The sequence below is a fragment of the Hypanus sabinus genome, chromosome 6, assembly GCF_030144855.1.
Source record: "Hypanus sabinus isolate sHypSab1 chromosome 6, sHypSab1.hap1, whole genome shotgun sequence".
NCBI classification, from domain to species: domain Eukaryota; kingdom Metazoa; phylum Chordata; class Chondrichthyes; order Myliobatiformes; family Dasyatidae; genus Hypanus; species Hypanus sabinus.
The window spans coordinates 144,462,643-144,482,459 of record NC_082711.1 but is presented as its reverse complement, the minus strand read 5'-3'; the positions used below and the strand labels follow the sequence as shown (position 1 = coordinate 144,482,459).

Genomic DNA, 19,817 nt, shown 5'->3' with positions numbered 1-19,817 from the left:
ACACTGATATTTTATGGTGTCTGTAGCTCTGGAGAAGACTTTGCTGCTGTAGATGACCTAGAACGGGGGTCGGCAACCTGCGGCTCCCGAGCCATTTGTGGCTCTTTCACCTCTGTGCTGCGGCTCCCTGTGGCTTTGGGAAATAATTGGTCAGTATTTAATTAAAATGTATTTTATGTTAGTTTGTTAGCTTTTGAAATGTAATTCTAAATTTGAAGATTATGGTGATCTTGTTCAATCTAAGTGTGGCGACACATTTCCTCACAATTAGCCAGCATTCCGGCTAAGGGAGATAGCCTACGGGGGTTTGTGAGTACGTGTCTTTTGCAGCATCTGCGTCCATGGGGGCTGGGTTGAGGGAGGCTTAAAAGCAAGGCTGTTTAGTTCGAATAAAGTTACCTTTGACTGCAGTCTTTATTTTAGCGCTGCGTGTAGCGCTACACCGCTACAACGTGTTTTTTATCGCTATTAATATACATCACCACTGCCAATGCCTGACACCCGCCAGTGCGCGCTTTCTTTTAATTCTTCGATCCAAGGTAGGCTACCTATGTAGTAACCTTCAACCCAACGTCTTTTTTTCGGAGTTCAAAATGTTTTTGTTGCATGCAGAAATGTAATTTCGTTTTCTCTGCAGGAGTTCATCAATTTCAAAAATGCAACACATTATAGTTTGTTTATACATAGCATAAAGGCAAAAAAAACCCGTTGTATGCAGTGTTATTTCATTTTGTGGCTCCCAGTGTTTTCTTTTCTGTGGGAAATGGGTCCATATTGGCTCTTTTAGTGGTAAACGTTGCCGACCCCTGACCTAGAACATTGTAGACGGTGTTTACTTGGGCATTGTAGGTAAGTTAGCCTCCACCCCCATTGTATTTGAAGGGGTGCTTTATCTCCCTTCTCCCCCCAAGTTGTATAGGAGACATGTGCGAGTAAACTAAAGGAGACATGGTTACGTTTTCTTAAGCTCTTCACCTACCCTCCTGTGTTTATTTTTATTTCAGTCCTATCTGCATTCCATGAACATTATCCACCGAGATTTGAACTCACATAACTGTCTCGTGCGAGAGGTAAGCATCGGTCAGGTGAGGTGGGAAAGAATCCGCTACAACGTGCAACTGTGGGGATATGTTGCTTGGCCTTTTGGGTGGAATTATCCTGAATATTCTTGTAGCGATAATTCATCTCCTGGGCAGTAGGAACACTGCATACGTTTGTGTGCAGGGAGAGGGTAGAAGTTGCTAGACATTGTGGTCCCTGCCCAAAGAAGTGTTGAGGTGGGTTGATGTATTAGAGACTCCCAAGTGATAATGGTCACTGTATGGCCAGCATCTAGCCAGCAAGGGAAGCTTGCTACCCTCTGGAAGGGAAGAGTGGTAGGTAGGGTCTCTGATAGGTCCACATTGTGTCTGGAGCCATACAAACAACAGATCTTTATTCAGAGACCAGAGGTCTCTTTTATAAGAAGAATCTCCATAAAGACATGTTTTAGTACAAAGGTTATAGCAGGTAATTGACTACAATTTCAATAGCAATTGCACAGTTTACTTCAGTATTTTGTGTGTAGACAAATGATTCCATAGAATTACATATCTACAACGTCGCACATTTTGACTAACAAGACCAGCTCTGAATGTGCCAACATCTTTGTTGTGATTGGGAAGTTTGTCAATATTCCTAAAGCTTTTGAGGATAAAACCCTGTCCTGTGTTGTCAGGACTGACTGTCCGGATATACAAGAACACCAAGTATTAATTTACAGAACAAATATGCCAATGACTATGCTTGTGACAAATAGCAAAATGGCCAGTCCTGTACCACCTTTTGATCTGTTGCAGTGGTGCAGAATATCTTAGCTGAAGATGTCCGATGTCTGGTTTGATGTAGGCTGACCAAAATAGCCCCGTATACTGTACACTTGCCCAGTGCCTACCAGAGTGCCTCATGGCATGTGGTTTCCAAGCTGTATCTCTTGTGGCCTCTGGCTGTGAGTTCCTCGCCTGCTGTTCAGCAGTGCTGTTCATTCATGCAATTGTTCCTGGAATTTAAAAACCAATTACAGCTTATAGGGTTTATTTATGAACAGATTGGAGACTGTATTAATGGCTACTACCCTACAATGCTTAACTGTTCCTGCTTCATCTCCCTCAGCCAAGAGGGTCTGGGTAGGGTTTCCCAACCTGGGGTCCATGGATCCCTCAGTTAATGGTATTGGTCCCTGGCATAAAAAAGGGTTGAGAACCCCTAGTCTAGGGTGATGGTGGCTCCTGCACATTACCAGTGTCTGTGCATTGGTGATCCCTATCCAGAGGAGAGGAATGCTCTGGCTCGAGTGTCAGATGATGCATCGTGACCAACAACGGTCTCAGCTTGGTGGGGTGGCCAATGAGGTGTTGAGGATTATTCAGACGACTGTTCCTGGTGCTGTTGGGTCTTTATTCAAGAACGATTAATTTAAATCTTGACTTTATCCCACTCCCCCCCCCCCCCAGAATAAAACATTAGTAGTGGCAGATTTTGGACTATCTCGACTGATGGTCGATGACAAGAAGCAGGAGAACCAGTCCACCATGAGGAAGCAGGACAGGAAGAAGCGCTACACCGTCGTGGGAAACCCGTACTGGATGGCTCCGGAGATGATCAATGGTCAGTGGGCAACTTGTTCTCCCACCCCACGAAGTTATCCATTCATTTATTCCCCCAGGGTTCTCGGCATTGTGATTAGCCCATTACCTCAGCCACAGGTCCTCTCTATATGTGAGCAGTGACTACAGGACGTAACCTTTCTCTAGTGTAGCTTCCCCAGGTGACTACTTGCCAGCAAGAATCTGTGGGTTATGACTGAGAATGAGGGAGTCCAGCTTGGTTATTCACTTTATCCTTTTGGCTGTCTGTCAGATCGGGAGGGGGGGATTGAGCTTCCTTGGCTTGGTAGCTCAATAACAGCTGACCACACATCAGTCCAATGGGAGAGCCTTCATGGAATCTTTCCGATCAATAGAATAAATGGTGAAATAACAATGGCTAAATTTTTTAAGTCATTTATTATAAAGAGGGTCTCATTCCCTCAGCCTAACCAAAGTTACAGGTTTCAGATTTCGTTTCTTTTCTGACCTGTGGTGGAAAGTTGACCTCAGATATAGAGAACAAATTTAAATACCACAGTGTTTCCATCCCAGGTCAACTGCAAACCATTCTACTCTAGCCTGTATTATTATTTTCAGCCAAGGAGCACAGCATGGGAAGAGCGTCAGGCCTTCCAGCCATTAGTAATGCCTCTGATTCTCTTCAGCGCTTGCCTCAGCCAGTGAAATTTGTAAATTGATCAGGCTCCCTCTGCTGGTCAGCCTCTGGTAATGCTGGAGAGCTCCCCAGATCATTGTTCTGTACTGGGATGTTTCTTGCCTGCCATCTTTTATTTGTGCTTTACTTAACCTCTTAGAGACTTTCACTTTTTAAAAATTATTTTTCCCAGGAAAAAGCTACGATGAGAAAGTTGACATCTTTTCATTTGGGATTGTGCTGTGTGAGGTAAGAAACCGACGAGCTGCAGTGTTTCTGACTGAAGGCTAGGACACTTGTCATGTAGTCCTGATTGGTTCTTTAAATGTGGTAGAGAACTCTAACCAGGATAGTTCATTAGTTAGAGGAGCATACAGTGTTTTTTAAAAGATAAGGAAGCCTAAAGCCTCCCATTGTTTTTCCAGACTTTCCCCATTGTCCCAGTGTGATTGGCATTACAATCCCAAACAATTGAAGCAAGCCTGACCCAAGAGACTCCTCCCTTAAATCTTAAGCAAAGGGGAATATTAGGAAAGGGTAAAGTTTAAGAGAATAAAAAGAGCCAGTTTTGTGGCCTTGCTTTGCATTTTTATCAGTTAAGAAAAATTATCGAAATTTGAATCATTTTCTGCTATTTTGAGGGAGGAAAGAGACGCCAAAATGATAAACTTTAGATCAGAACCAGAACAGGATTATTACAGCACACGAGGAAACCATGTATCCCGTACTACAGGTAACAGCAATATATTTTGGGAGGAAAAGCCTAAGCTGGTTTAAATCCATTGATGCTAATTCCATTAGTCAGTGTTTCCAGAAACAGCCATGGATGCTGCCTGATCTGCTGAGTTCCTCCAGCATTTTGTGGTGTTTTCCTACACCACCTCAGTAATAATCCCAAGCTCAGACATAAAGATCTCATCTACATGAAAGGATGCTGGGTCCGTGAGCTGTTAGGGACCAGTTTGCAGCTTCTGTTTTCAGAAGTTAGGAAGGTAGTACAGTTGGCCCTCCATAACCATGAGGGTTTGGTTCCAGGAGCCCCCGCGGATACCGAAATTTGCGGATACTCAAGTCCCTTGTATAAAATGGCGTAATATTTTCATATAACCTACGTACATCTTCCCGTACACTTTAAATCATCTCTAGATTACTTATGATACCTAATACTATGTAAATAGTTGTTATACTGTATTGTTTAGGGAATAATGACAAGAAAAAAAGTCTGTACACGTTCAGTACAGATGCAACCACCGTAGCTCTTCCGCGAACCCTGAGCAGCGAAAAGTGAAAATAGCGTTCAGTGTTTGTTCTGCTCTCAGCAAAACAGACACTCAGCATCAAGCCCCGTAGCTTTGAACTGCGCGAGATTTTCGCTACGATTGGCAGTGCTGCAATGATTGCAGAAAAGTATGACTTTGATTTTGAAAGAGCATGTAGGTTAGGGCAGGTTTGCAGGATGTTTTGAGTGCTTACAAAGAAATGTGTGATAGAAAAATGCGTGAACCTTCCAGTGTGCTCGCTGTCTTCCCGATTCTGCTAAGTGAAAGCTGCACTGTACATACATTATTTCTGCTTTATATAGGCTGTGTATTTATCATATTATTCCTGCTTTTATTATACGTTAGTGTTATTTTAGGTTTAATGCGTTATTTGGTATGATTTGGTAGGTTATTTTTTGGGTCTGGGAACAGATAAAAACACTCTACTTTCGGATAGCGGGGGAAACCTGGTACAATGGAAATGTTATGTAAATAGCTGTTACACTGTATTGTTTAGGGAATAAGAAGAAGGAGAGAGAACTTCTGGGTTTATTTTTCGATCCCAATCCATGGTTGGTTGAATCCGTGGATGCAGAACTCGCGGATATGGAGGGCTGACTCTTGTTAATAGATCAGAGGCAGGATTAGCAGAGATTGCTGATTGTTCAGAAAGATGTTACATATAAAAGATGAGATGGACCTATCATCAGCTTGGTCATCGTGTTGGTTGTCACGAGTTAACTTCCTAAAATTGTGTGATTCAGCTCTGGATTGCGTCTTGCTAAGCATTTTGAGGCTTCCAAAAGCAGCTGTTTGAAGTTGGGTCTCAACTTTAGGAGTGTCTGATTCAATGTACTAAATGGAGTCTGACAAGTTGAAATCAAATAATTTGAACAGGTTTTTTATTTGTGTGATAAAGCTCTCTGAAGATATTGGCCTTATCTATTTTTCCTCCTCTGTTTTATTTAAGCTGATTGGTCGAGTGAATGCAGACCCAGACTACCTGCCCAGGACAACAGACTTTGGTCTGAATGTCCCGGCATTCTTAGATCGATACTGTCCTGAGGATTGTCCAACAGCCTTCTTTCCGCTTGCGGTTATGTGCTGTGATCTGGATCCTGAGAAAAGGTAAGTCTTTCTTTCATTGAGTGATCTCTGGTGCAGATTTTGGGTTGTGCTGTGGTTAAGTCATGGAGTGGAAAGGTTTGGGCCACATTTGGAGATGGTTCGGTTCATTGGGGAAATTGGGATGGAAGGACTCAAGTAGGGTAAATTTGGGGTGGTGGAAAAAAACTACCTTGTTCTACATTTGCCCTGAATGTGCTCCTCGTTTAAGGAGTGAAAATTTAAATAGAGTCCAGCTTGGGAAGTTTTGAGCAGCTTGTTGAGATAAAGGATTTGAAATGCCACTGCAGGTTTAGACATTTGTGAGATGTCTGGATCTACCAAACCTTTGGACCAAACAGTAATTAGCCAGATTGTATAGGTCCTATTTTGTGAACAGACATACCTGGCAATGCTCCACATAATAAGGCAGATGACTGTGTAACTATACTGAAAGAGCTTGGGTGATGTTGCATCTAGATTTGGAGGACTGGTCTTTAGCAAAGTTGAGGTGTTACATGCTCCTTTAGACTTGGCTGTTTCCAGTGCCCTCGCAAGTAGAGTGAATTAAATTGGCTGAAGTGAAGATCTTGGGAAGACAGTGAGGTGGATTATCACTTTGGCTATCCATTGTCACTTCTGGCTACACGTGTACTGAATGCCTCAGCTTTCTCCTGAGTAATTGCATGTTGGACGCTGCTATCATTGAGATGGGGATGTCCTCCTCACGTTAGCAGTTTAATTGTCCATCGTCGTCATCGTTATGTGCCGTGTCATATGTCATGCAATCATGGTCTCATAATTGGCAAGTTTTCTACAGAAGTGATTTGTCATTGCCTTCTGGGTGGTGTCTTTAGTCCCCAGCCATTATCAATACTCTTCAGAGACTGTCTGCCTGACGTCAGTGGTCGCATAAGCAGGACTTGTGATGTGCATCAGCTGCTGGTACAACCATCACCACCTGCTCCCATGACTTCACATGTTCCTGATCAGGGGCTAAGCTGGTGCCACAGCTTTCCCAAGGGTGACCTGCAACTAGCGGAAGGAAGGAGCGCCCTACACCTACTTTGGTAGAGCTGTAGCTCCAGCCTGCCAACATAATGTTTTAATATAGTAGAACTGCACTGTGACCCATCGGTTGGGAGAATAAGTTATCAATTGCTTGCTGACATTTCTGCACTCTTCATTGAACCTGGCTTGACTGTAATGATAAAATGGAGGATGAACCAAATGTGTTGTGCATTTTTTGTTATGATGACAATCTGCAACATTTCATGATGCCTAGTTTAGCTGCCGGATCTGTCATGAGACCAACCCCTTAAGGACATTTGTGAAGAAGTGCTCATCTGTATGTCAAGAGAACTTTCTCTGCTTGTCTTTTTGTCATCCTTTGCTGGTTGCTAAAAATTTCCCCAGTCTTCAGCCTATCCCTAATCTCTACAACACGACATGGCTTTTTGAATTTGAAACCATCCTTGGTTTCCTCAGCCATGATGGTCAAATCTCATGGAGCCTTCCTTCAGCAGAAAGTACCTTTGCTGAAAGTCATGAAGTATCTATCCCCTTTAATGACTGCCCCTGCTGTACTGTTCACCCTACAATCCACTTATGCCATCTCTGTTGTCTTAACATTGTAATTGCCTTTGTCACTTCAACACACTGGTTTCTTACCATCAAATTCCACTCATCAGAATTGAGTTTCTCAGCCAGTATCATTTCTCACCACTGCAGTGATCTTGTCCTTGGATAACAGCTCCAGCCCACTTATTTTCCTTTCTGCTTGTCTTCCTGAAAAGCCAAATACCCCCTGAACATGCAATTGCCTGGTAACCAGACCAGGAACTGAATCTTTGTAAAAGCAGTGAGACATAACAAAGTTTCTGTACTAGTGCCATCGGCTTGCTTACTTTATGAATGTTGTGTGTATCTGCATAAGGAGCCTTTAATTTTAACTTATTTTCTTTTACTTTGACTTTGGTACATCCTGCCCCTTCCTGAAGCTCTGATTTATCCTTATCCTTTCCATTGTTCTGCACTGTTGTCTCTTCCTGTCTCTTTGCCAACTTCCATCTCCAGCTTAGCTTTTCTCTCTCATCCTATCCAAAGACTCCCCACTCCCCTCAAGTTTAAATCATCCCCAAGAACACTCACCTGACCATGTTCTCCCCGTTCCGGTTGAGGTTCAATACATCTGGCTTGTTGATATCTCACCCAGAAATGGTACTAGTTCCTCAAGAATGTGAAGGCCTTCTTCCTGCACCATCCCTCCAGCTACAAATTCATTAGCTCTAACCTCTTCTAGCATATGGCAGGAAATCCAGGGATTACTGCCTTTTTTTTTTAAAGGAAAAAAAACCCTTTTCAGTCGTAGAATAAAACAGCCTCAAAACAGTCCCTTCATCCCAACTCATCCATGCTATTTAAGGTGTCTAGTAACACTCAAAATGGTGGAGTAACTCAGCAGGTCAGGTAGCATCAATGAAGAGAAATGAACAGTCGATGTTTTGGGCCAAGACCCATCATTTGTCCCCATTTGCTGCTTTAACTGTGTCATTGGTACTGAACTGGACCAGGTTTCTGGCTGTGTAACCACTTTCTTTGGGAGGCTCTTGAGCTGTATGGTGGCATGTCAGTGTGGAGTCGCATCGTATGTCCACAGAAACTGTCTCCGTAACGATTAACCTCTGTCTCCTTTGGACCTGAGCCACTCATGGCTCACAACTGAGAATCTGAGGAAGGTAGACAGGAACTCCTTGCCTCCTAATCTGCTGGCAGTCACCCATTTCCCCCTGGGTCTACATTCTGAGTGACCTTTCTAAATGTATTGTCTATGGTTTCACAGACAAAAGACATTACCATGGTGTTACACAGCGCACTAATAGCCACTTCAGCCCTACTTATCCATACCAACAGAGATGCCATCCTGAGCTAGTCCAGTTGACCTGTACTTGGCCCTTATCCCTCTTCAAATGACTTCCACGATCTTATTCAACTTTCTTTTAAACATTGCAATTGTACCATCCTTTACCACCTCCTTTGCCCTTTTGTTCCATACACCTACCACCTTTAGTTGGAAAATGTGTACCTTGGGTCCCCATTTTAAATCTTTCCCTTCTCATCTTAAATGCCCAGGGTAGTGGTGAGTCTGAAATCACCCTATCCTGAGGGGGAGAAAGACTGACCATCCACCTTCTCTCGGCTGTCAAGATTTCATAATCTCCTCCACCCCTCAGACGTGCTTTAGTTGAGGATGTGGTATTTGCTAACTAGACCACAGAGTGGGCTGACAAAACTGAGGCACATGTGCCCAACTTGGCACGTGCAGAAAAGTTGTGTTCGTGCACGCTGTGCGGTGCCACCTCTCGATTCTTTAAATCCACCCATAATAAAAAGATCCATTATGATGATCTTTACTACCGATGAATGATTTTGTTTTACTGCCCAAGGGCAGTGAGATGTTTTCACAGGAGATGTCTCATGCCAGCTTGGTACCAGCTAGACTGGTATAAGAAGACGGGACATTCAGTGGTGCATTTTGAAATCCTGGTGTTTGTAGTAATATTTAGATAGTAAATGGTTGGGCTGGTTAACATTGGAGTCGTTCTGCTTATGTTTTTTCTCTGTCATTTGTAAGTGAATTCTTGATATTCAGTGATAGTATATACTGTATGTAGTTTAGCACATGTTAGTGAGGCATTATTTTCAATGATGAACTTGGTCAAGTTGAATTATAAGAGTAGGTAGTTTGGGCACACATTCTCAAAAACATTTGCCACCCCTGCCACAGACCATTCCTGCTAATTGTTGGTATGATAATAATGATAGCAGCCAGCTATAACACTTGTCCCATGCCTGAAGATGGGGTTAGAAGGCATTATGTAAACAGTTTGAGGTGCTGTAGAATGGTACAATATTATAGGAAGTCCGGCAGGTTTTGAATTTAACTCGATAATTCTGTACACTCAGCTTTGCGTGTTAACAGGGGAAGTTTCTAACTGAATTTCCTGTAGTTTAATCATACGCAGCATGGACCAACAATGCCAGAAGTCAAGTACTTGAATAGCTGACGTGTATAGTTGTACATATGATAGCTCAGAGTACTCAACCTTGTCACCTTGTCTTGACTCTCTTGTTATCTAATCTATTGTCATCAACTGTTCTATGAACGCCTGCAGGAAAATGAATCTCAAGGTAGAATGTGCTGATGTGTATGGTCTTAAGTAATAAATTTACTACAAACTTTGAAATCTGGTGAACTGAGGGGATAATGTGACTAAATTCCCCTTCCCACTGATAAGGGTTTTTCCTTAACCTGGTGGACAACGGATTGACTCTTATCAGTGTTTCATCTGATCACTTTCATGTGCTGTGAGCAAGTCTCCAGCTCCCAGACGTGCATCAACAAGTAGCTGATAAATATAACTAAGAGATGGTTTTGCAGTTACTCAAATAAGAGCTGAGTTCAGTGAGAAGGAAGATCTGAGGGTGGTTGATTAATATTAAATGTTGCATTGGAACTGTATTTTCTTAAGCCCGTCCTCATTGGTTCTGAAACCTGTTTGTCTTTCACAGGCCATCCTTCACAAAGTTGGGGCAGTGGCTTTTGGCCCTGAAGCTGCATGTGGAGATGCACCTCCCACTCACCTCTGACCTGGAACAGATCGATCAGTCCTTCTTCCAGAATCACTCGAGGAGCAAGGAGAACCTTCTGCAGCCCATGTGAGGGGGCCGCACCGAGCAGGAGGCTGCATCATCAGTGTTAATCACCAGCATGCTGATGGTCAGCTGACCAACTTCACTTAGGCACACATCTCACCTGCATGCAGGGTGCACAGCTGCTGTTTACAATCCTGCCGGGTGATGCTTCAGCTTTTAACATTTCACGGGACAGCAAAACTCAGCCATCCACATTCAGCTGGACATAGAACGTGTACAGTAAATCAGGAAATCAGCTGTTTCCACGGGGGATTTCCTGGAGCTTTGGTGTCCAAGCCAGATATTTGACTCCTCAGGCATTCTGCAGTTAGTGTTGGTACAGAGTTCCTGTTCAAATGCTGATTATAGAAAGATTTGCTCTGGAGTAATGAGTAAAAGGTCTTTTGGCACCGGTACTCACTCCCAGCAAGCACGGGTTTGCAGTAGAGAAATGCCCCAAGTTTGGCAAGAGGGGCCACGGGGTGGTTGGCGTAAGAACAGTCAGGTTGTCATGATGTATGCTGTTTGGACCGAGCAGAGTAAGACGTTAACCTGCTCTTGGCATGCATTCTGTGCCCGAGCTGGGACCATAGCGCGTTATCTTGAGCGAAAGCATTCCATTCCAAGCACTACCACCACTCATCCTGATGAGGACAAACTTAGAAACCAGCACGAAGCCTCCCATAGAGTGACAATTTGGAAGCAGTTAAGGGAAGCTTCGGCAATTACTATTATAATTTAGGAAACTCATTTAATGAATGGTTTGAAGATTATAGTGAAATATTGTAATTTGCCATGTGACGCCCTACTACTTAAGATTCAGGGTCTTTAATGAGTCAAGTGGTCAGTAACTTGCGGAAAGGAGTCATCTGAATGCAAGTTCCAAAACAATAACCACTACAAATTTGGGCACTCCCAAGATTTGGTTATTTTCTCAGTGAGTTGCTTGCATTGTGCCTACACTCTTGATGAAGATTGAGCCCCTCTGGAAATAACCCATTTAGTTTCAACCTCCTTCACTTCCCCTGTTTCTACATAGACTGGACAATCTGTCTTTGATCTCCTGATCTCATTGACATAACCACTGTCTTAAAGTCCAGAGCACCTTATTATTTGTCAATCCACTTTAAATATTCCAATTGAAAACTGGATTTAATTTGCTTTCTTTTTTACATTTTTGGTTTTGGATCCTTGTGGTCCCTTATTGATTTTGTTTGCATATTTGGCCATTTTATTAGTACTATTAATCTTACTTTCCGCTTCAAGGGTCTGTTTTGGCCCTCTGTGCTTAGCAACACAGCCATTGTCATTAATCAACTATCGATTGCAAGATGTCAGAAGTTTCTGGGGGAAAATTAAGTCGACCTGAGTTCTAGCTTAGAGCCTCTGGCAGAGCAATACAAGTCCTCAAATATCTTCTGTTGGTAATGCTCCTGATTCCAGAAATGGTGGCCATCAATGATTATTTTTCATCCTTGCATGAGTGTGTTTTGATCAACTTCCCAAAAGCTATAAATTTTGTTTTCTGTTCTTCAGCCATGATGGTTCTTGCCCTGTAATTTGCATAGTTGTTGCTTTTTAGCTTCTATTCAGGATTGTATTCATTGTCCTTCTCCACCTTAGATTAATATCTACATTACGCTTGGCCTGATTTGCAAGTTTTCTACCCACTTACCTTTCCCCCACCCCACCCACATTCATACCATTTACTTTCATATCACAACACTTGTTTCACACTGATGGACAAAGCCAAATTCTGATCAGGCACGTACACTTGTCATGGACATTAAGCTGCATTTTAAGAACTGGTTGTTACATCTCTCACCTCTTGGACCTTGGCTTTAACCCACCCTGGGATGAGTCAAACCTCTCTGACCAGGTATATGTTTACCAGTATAATCCTGTGGTGCACAACTGTTGAAATTTTTTAAAAAAACACTCTCAGTGGCTAGAGTGGGAATTCTCTTGAAACTGGGCCAACTCACCAAATGGAAAACTATTTGAGGAGCTTTACGTAACCTGTGTTCTGTTTGACCTGATAGCTAACACCTAGTTATTTTCCAGACATAAACTTATGATGACTGTGTATTCTCACTTGGCTGAGATAGAATCCAGTGAAGCTTTGGCTTTGATTGTTCAGGTAATGAAATAGTTAACAGGAACAAATCATTGAAATGTTGCTTACCAATTACTAATATCAGAAGACTCTTCTACTCAGACCATTGAGGAAAAGAAAAAAAAAATCTTGTATAACCCTTAAATATTCGCTTGTGAGAATATTCAATATAAAATCTTCACGTTCTGTCTTCACAACCAAACAGCAATGGGCATTTTTTTTTAATTCCAATAAAATCTGCATGTAGGGATGTTTTATAAACAAGGCAATTAAGAGACAACTAGGGGCTTAGCACGAACCTATTGACAGGTGCAAAATTTGTATTAGTTAATGAGAGAAGATTGTGGGCTTGACATCTACATAGCATTACTGGTGAGATGGTCTCCATTTCAGTGGGAGAAGGTATAAATCTCTGCCAATCATTTCTTTGCTAATAGACCAGTATGTCAGAGAAGAATTTGAAAATTAGAGTTGGGAATTCCAAGGAATTGTTCTGTTCAAACAATTCTTTCAAAGTTACCAAGGATTTTTAATGTTAATCCTAGAGGAGCTTCATCGTATACATTAAGGATTTTTGCATTTGACTGCTTTTCACTGTTCCAAGCTAATTAAATATTCCACTTACAAATTATCCAAAAACTGTGCCGATTATGGGGCAGCTCTGTCTTACAGAATGTTACATATGGTACGGTAGATTATCTGGTACTGTATGGTACAGAGCTAAGATTTGACACTGGTCTTGTTCTGAGCCAGCCTAGGGCATTACAGTTGGCTTCTGTGGTCGTCCTTTAGGAATGGTAAGCAACTTGATTCATCTTGTGTGTTCCTGATGTCTATCTGGCAGCCCATGCTTCAAACTGCTTTGTGTGGATTCTGGTTGGTTGGAATCAGATTAAAATTCTTGGTTCATTGCCATCCATGAGTTAGTTAGTTCCCCTACGTGCATTGTCTCAATCCCTCCATGAACGATGGCAGCTTGGGCTGTTGTAGATCCACCCCCAGCATTTTGGTGCCTTCAGTGGTCAAGGGAGAAACCCCTTTGAAAATGGAACAATGTTATTTGCCATATGTTGCTGTCAATTTTGTACTGAAACTTCACACTATTGTAGAGGGCCATGCCCAGACAAGAAGAATATGCTATTTATAGAGTAAAAGAGAATAAATGATATTCATTTTAAGTGTGTCAGTCTTAACTAAATGAAATCTTTAATCCTTGCCATCAGAATGTTTGAGACCAGGTGAACACGACTGTAAACCCTGCAATGAAAACGCTGTAAGTCTCATTACACAGAATTGTTCTGTGCCTTGTTTAGTCAGACCAGTGATTGGCTTCTTGTTCATGAACTCAAAACCCGCATTTCCTTAAAATGTCTTAATTTATTATTTCTGTGAATTCAGTTATTGTTCATTTAATTCTCATGTTTATGTTGTGAAAACTCAAGCTGTGAACATGGTGCACTTTAAACACAGGAGGCTGACGATGACAGCAAGTCTGTAAAGTATTATACTGGGGGAAAATGGAATAAAACCAGCTTCATCTCAACCCAAAATTTCTGCTTTTGTTTTTGTTATATAGCTTAAATGGCGTATCTGCAATAGGGCTTTTAATAGCCACCATCCCTGCACTGTGCTGTGACTCCTGCTAAAAAATTGGAAGTAAAAACAATACCTAACTGATTTGTGGATAACGCAGAGCAGTGGCCCATGAGGGGAGCACAACAGCCTGCATTGTCTGAGAAACTTACTGCCCACTATGCTGCTGGCATTTAGGGCAACAATGAAGGCCCTCCATCTCTGAACCATTGCACACAGATACAGAAGGATTCTTCATTGCTAAGTTGACCAGTCAGGGTTGTTGGCCTTGAATTGAACCCCTGAACCTGGAGCACTGGTGGATCACTCTTGGTCTGACCTGTTTGGCATGAGTGACCTTACCAAGAGTCAAAACACAAGGTCCTGACTCCAGCCAACATAGCTCTCCAGGAAACTGAGGCATGCAAGCCTTCAAACCCTACACAATGTTGTCCTCTTGGAGGTTGTCTGAGAAAGAAGATGGAAATCATTGTCGCATGTCTATGACAGGTTAACATTGAACTAAGACTAATGGGAAGTAGGCCACTCTTGACTTTCTGAATGAATGAATGAAGGGTCAAGTGACATCAAATGAGATGCTATCTTGGATCAGTGCTGAGTCAACTTTGGCCTCTGCCTAAAACCACATATATTAACACACAAAGTGCTGGAGAGATTTGTGTGTTGGACAGTCGACACTTTGAGCCGAGGCCCTTCATCTGGACTGAAAGATAGGAGAGACAGTCAAAATAAGGTGGTCAAAGGCAGAGGGTGGGTCCAGGTGAGGAGGGGGCAATAGGCAGATGGGAGAGGGGCGAGTGGGAATAGTGTGGAATTTGGGAGGTAGTTGGTAGAAGTGACAAATGGCTGTAGTCAGAATCTGATAGGAAAGAAAGGTGGAGCATGGAATGGAATCGAGGGAGACAGATGGGATAATGGATTAAGTGTAGGTAATGGGCACTTGGAGAGGCGAGAGAAGACAGTGATGAGAGCAGGAGGAGAGAGAGAACGACCAGGAAGCAGCTTACCAAAAGTTGAAGAATTCAACAAGCATGCTACCAGGTAATAGACTAGTGTGAATAGCAACCTTGTGTGTGGGAACGCCACAGTATTGGGTATTCAAGTGTTTTGGGCAGAACAGAGTAGAGTAAACCATGTTCTATTTAATTGGATCTGAGTTGGGAGGTTGACATGGAGATCAATACAACAGAATATTCCATTTTGAGTTCAAGTTTCATTATCACTCAGTTACACATGAATACAACCAAATGAAACAGCGTCTCTTTAGGATGAAGTGCAAAACACAGAACCAACAGTTTCTCTGCCAATGAACAACTCACTGATGGGCAGTACTTTAAGTTCATAATGTCCAGCAGGGTCTTGTGATTGTTTTTTTTAGAAAAAAAGACTATAAGCACCTTTAGTTGGTGCCTTAGAAGTTGCTGTGTTTGAGTGTGCCACCATCTTACCAGAAGCTTTCCAGCTCACCCAAAATTTATCCAGAAAACTGGAAACGTCCAGACAAAAAGACCTAAGGTGCAGACACCTGAGAGCTGCAAAGTGTCTGTTAAATTCAAATGCTGCAAATGGCTTTCTTGCTGGGGGGAACAAAGACATTGATGCCTGTAAGACACTTAATTATTTATGTTAAGTCATGACTTTTGCTGGTGGAATGCAGGAGGACTGAGCATGTGTGGTCCCTCCTTGCAGGCAATGCATAGGATATTTCATCACAGGACAAAGCTGTTCGGACAGCAGATGCCTTTGCAATTGACCTTATCACCGGAGTCTGGGGTGCTTCCTGTCTGGTGGAATGGGCTGGCAGATGTTGTGGAGGCCAGGCCATTTGGTTGGAGTTGCCAAGCTGAACAACGTCAGCTGCCAAAAGCCCGGCAGTACACTCTAGCAATGGAAACTCTGTATTTGCTGCTGGAGCACAAACCCCCACTTTGTGGGATGGTCATAGTTCTGATGCGCCAGCTACATGGAGCCACATAGACACCAGGTTAGTACAGCATTGGATTAACACGGGACGCCAGCTTCATTGTGGACAGGGTCAAAACCAGTCTAACCCAATATCCAACAAGGAATTAATCATTGTTTAAGGATGATGTGGAGTGATAAAACTGGCAGAAGAGCCTTTAAATAGTAGAGGGTAGTTAATAATGATGATGACATTAAAAGTTTTATATTTACTTATGGAGATATAGCCTTGGAGCTGCACCACCCAGTGATGCCCTGATTTAACCTTAGCCTAAACACAGGTGTGTTGTCTTTATGACAGTTATTTAGTTTATAATATTTTCGCTTAGTAATTCATTTGTTAGTATTTTCTAGTTAGAATTAGAAGTGTTTAAAGTATATTCATTGCCTGTAAAAAATATCGGCATGTGATGACGTCACATCCGGTTTCGCCGCGTCTTGTGGGAAAGTACAGTTTGAGATCAACACGAGGGTGGGGGCTCACCACGAGGCACACCTGAGCAGAAGTTGTTTTGCAGGCATGAGAAATCACAGTGAGAGCAACGCTGTAAGTTAATAGATAATCGATATATTGAACTAAGATGTTAACGCCGATCCTGTTAAAAGTAACGACGGTCGATAATGTTTATGTTTTTGTTAAAGAGTTGCGGATAGTTTGCATTGAAGTGTATTTAAAGTAGTCAATGGCGTAGGTAAACTCTGCCTGTATACTGCACCTTAATGTAGTTATAGTCACTTTTACAAGTATTTACAATGGAAATGTGATATTAAGAAAGGAACAAATACTGTATCAATCTTGTATTGTTTTATCAACAGTTTTCACCATATGTTAATGTGAAGAGTGAACAGTAAATGGTTAATCTTACTGCGATCTGGTTTCATTGACTGTGGTTTATCTCGATGTTGAATTCGGCGTTATTAGTACACCCGAAGGAGAACGTTACAGTGAAAAAGCGGCATTATCAGGTGTTTCAAGTGCTGCAATGTCATCTCGATCCAGCATCAAGTCGATGCTGCTCAGCGACAAGGGCAGTAGAGCGACGTCAAGTAAGTCCACCCAGGCAAGAGCCAAGGCAGAAGCCGCCAGGGTGCGACTGCGTTACGCCAGACAAGAAGCAGATTTGAAAGTGGAACAGGCCACCAGAGAAGCCGAAATCCAGAAGGAAAGGGCTGCCAGAGAAAAGGAAAAGGCTGCCAGAGAAATGGAAGCGGCCGCCAGAGAAGCCGAAATCCAGTTGGAATTGGCAAAGATATCGACAAAGTTGCAAGTGCTGCAGCTAGAAAGAGAAGAAGAAGCTGCCAAGGCGGAAGCAGAGTACATAGAAGAAGCTGAAGGGACGCATGATCTGACCGAAGTAAGATCTACTTCAGAATGGGCCAGATTGGAACGCACAAGCGACTATGTCCGATCTCAAATAGACAGGCAGGCTCGTCCTTCCTCTCCATACGTATTCGTTAACTTCCCAAGCTACGAGGAACCTCAGAGAGGCTCGATTGCATCACATCCATATGAGGAAGACAACTTACCCTCGCGACTCCGTGATGAAGTCAAGAATGAAAGAGCTGACAACCAATACTTCTCGACACCAAACTTACAAGATTTGGTGCGAAGAGATGCAGAGGTCGAATCCAGGACGGCAAATTCCATAAGAAATGTACGCCCTCAGTCATATAGGCGCCAACGTATTTCTCCAGCCCGCATGCCGCTTACAGTTGATCCCATGATGCAGTATTTAGCACGACGGGATCTCGTCACTTCGGGACTGTACCAGTTTGACGATAAACCTGAAAATTACCGTGCATGGTACTCCACATTCACCAACGCTATCGACGGAGTCCAGCTCAGAGCAACCCAAGAGTTGGACCTTATGGCGAAGTGGCTGGGAAAAGAATCGCGCGACCAGGTGAGACGCATACGTTCAGTGTACATCAACAAACCCGAGCTAGCCTTAAGCAAAGCGTGGGAGAGACTTCGGGAGGGCTATGGGACCCCCGAAATTATTGAAGCAGCGCTATATCGACGTCTGGAAAACTTTCCTAAGGTGTCAGCCAAAGATCACGTTAAGTTAAGAGAATTTGGAGATTTACTCATGAAGATCCAAGGCGCCAAAGAAGATGGCTACTCAGCTGGTCTAGTATACCTAGATACTCCATCCGGGATTAGACAAGTCGTGGACAAACTTCCTTTTGGGCTGCAGGACAGGTGGCTGTCCGTTGCTTTAGATTACAAGGAAGAGCACGATGATCGATTTCCTCCCTTTGAGCTCCTCACTAGGTTTGTGTGCAGGGAGGCGAAGAAGCGAAACGACCCTAGCCTCACGGGTCCAGGAAGCAGTAAAATTTACCAAAGGCCAGTTACAGAAGTTATTCTACTTCTACCTAATGACTGATTAAGAGACTGTTTTGCACCCTGTTCATTGTGACCTTACGAAGGTCAGGCGGGGAGTGTGTTGTCTTTATGACAGTTATTTAGTTTATAATATTTTCGCTTAGTAATTCATTTGTTAGTATTTTCTAGTTAGAATTAGAAGTGTTTAAAGTATATTCATTGCCTGTAAAAAATATCGGCATGCGATGACGTCACATCCGGTTTCGCCACGTCTTGTGGGAAAATACCAGTTTGAGATTAACGCGAGGGTGGGGGGCTCACCACGAGGCACACCTGAGCAAAAGTTGTTTTGCAAGCATTAGAAATCACAGTGAGAGCAACGCTGTAAGTTAATAGATAATCGATATATTGAACTAAGATGTTAACGCCGATCCTGTTAAAAGTAACGACGGTCGATAATGTTTATGTTTTCGTTAGTTAAAGAGTTGCGGATAGTTTGCATTGAAGTGTATTTAAAGTAGTCAATGGCGTAGGTAAACTCTGCCTGTATACTGCACCTTAAGGTAATGTAGTTATAGTCACTTTTACAAGTATTTACAATGGAAATGTGATATTAAGAAAGGAACAAATACTGTATCAATCTTGTATTGTTTTATCAACAGTTTTCACCATATGTTAATGTGAAGAGTGAACAGTAAATGGTTAATCTTACTGCGATCTGGTTTCATTGACTGTGGTTTATCTCGACGTTGAATTCGGCGTTATTAGTACACCCGAAGGAGAACGTTACAACAGGATAGTTTACAATGACCAATTAACCTGCTGGCAGGTATGCAAGAGGAAACCAGAGCACCCAGAGGAAATCAACGTCGCCATGGGGAGAACGTACAGGCAGTAGCGGGAATTGAACCTGGGTCGCTAGTGCTGTAAAACATCGTGCTAACCACTGCACTACCGTGCCGCCATTGATGTGTGTTAGAAGCATGTAGCTGGGAAAGAAGGCATCGGGAAGAATGTCGGACTGGGGGAACGGCAATGTGATGGGGCTAAGTTGGGAATAAATCTATGAAAAAATGAAAGTAGGCTGGAAGAGGAGGGATAAAGGAAAAATGGGGTGAAATGTATGAGAAAATACTAATGAGAATTAAAGATAAAATCAATTGGTATGAATGTACCCAGTTTCCAAATAACATCTCAGATCCATCATCCCTGTCAAGATCCTTCGTACAACCCCATCTGCTCTTTTAATGACTCAGTAAGACACCTCTTTTTAACTGGGAAGGATTCCATTCCACTACTGTTGGCAAAGCCCTCAAATGTACCATTTCCCCCATTTGTGTGCTCAGCCCTTCTCCTTTCTCCCAGAACTAGAGTACCATTCCTCTTGGCTTTGAACATCCATTAATCTCCATGTTATCCTGTGCCATTTGTGACATCTACTTGATATCAATGCCACACCAATTCTTTCGACATTCTG

General features: G+C 42.7%; 1 protein-coding gene across 5 annotated transcripts in view; it reads left to right on the top strand.

The window, feature by feature from the left end:
• limk1a (LIM domain kinase 1a) overlaps positions 1-10,379 on the top strand; it is a 64,432-nt gene extending 54,053 nt beyond the window's left edge. For all 5 annotated transcript variants that reach the window (XM_059973109.1, XM_059973112.1, XM_059973110.1 and 2 more), the window contains 5 exons: positions 1,005-1,070; positions 2,493-2,646; positions 3,476-3,531; positions 5,512-5,669; positions 10,218-10,379. In XM_059973109.1, the coding sequence (XP_059829092.1) occupies positions 1,005-1,070; positions 2,493-2,646; positions 3,476-3,531; positions 5,512-5,669; positions 10,218-10,368 (585 nt within the window). In that variant the 3' untranslated portion in view covers positions 10,369-10,379. The remainder of the gene's footprint in view (positions 1-1,004; positions 1,071-2,492; positions 2,647-3,475; positions 3,532-5,511; positions 5,670-10,217) is intronic.
• Positions 10,380-19,817: the final 9,438 nt, after the last annotated feature.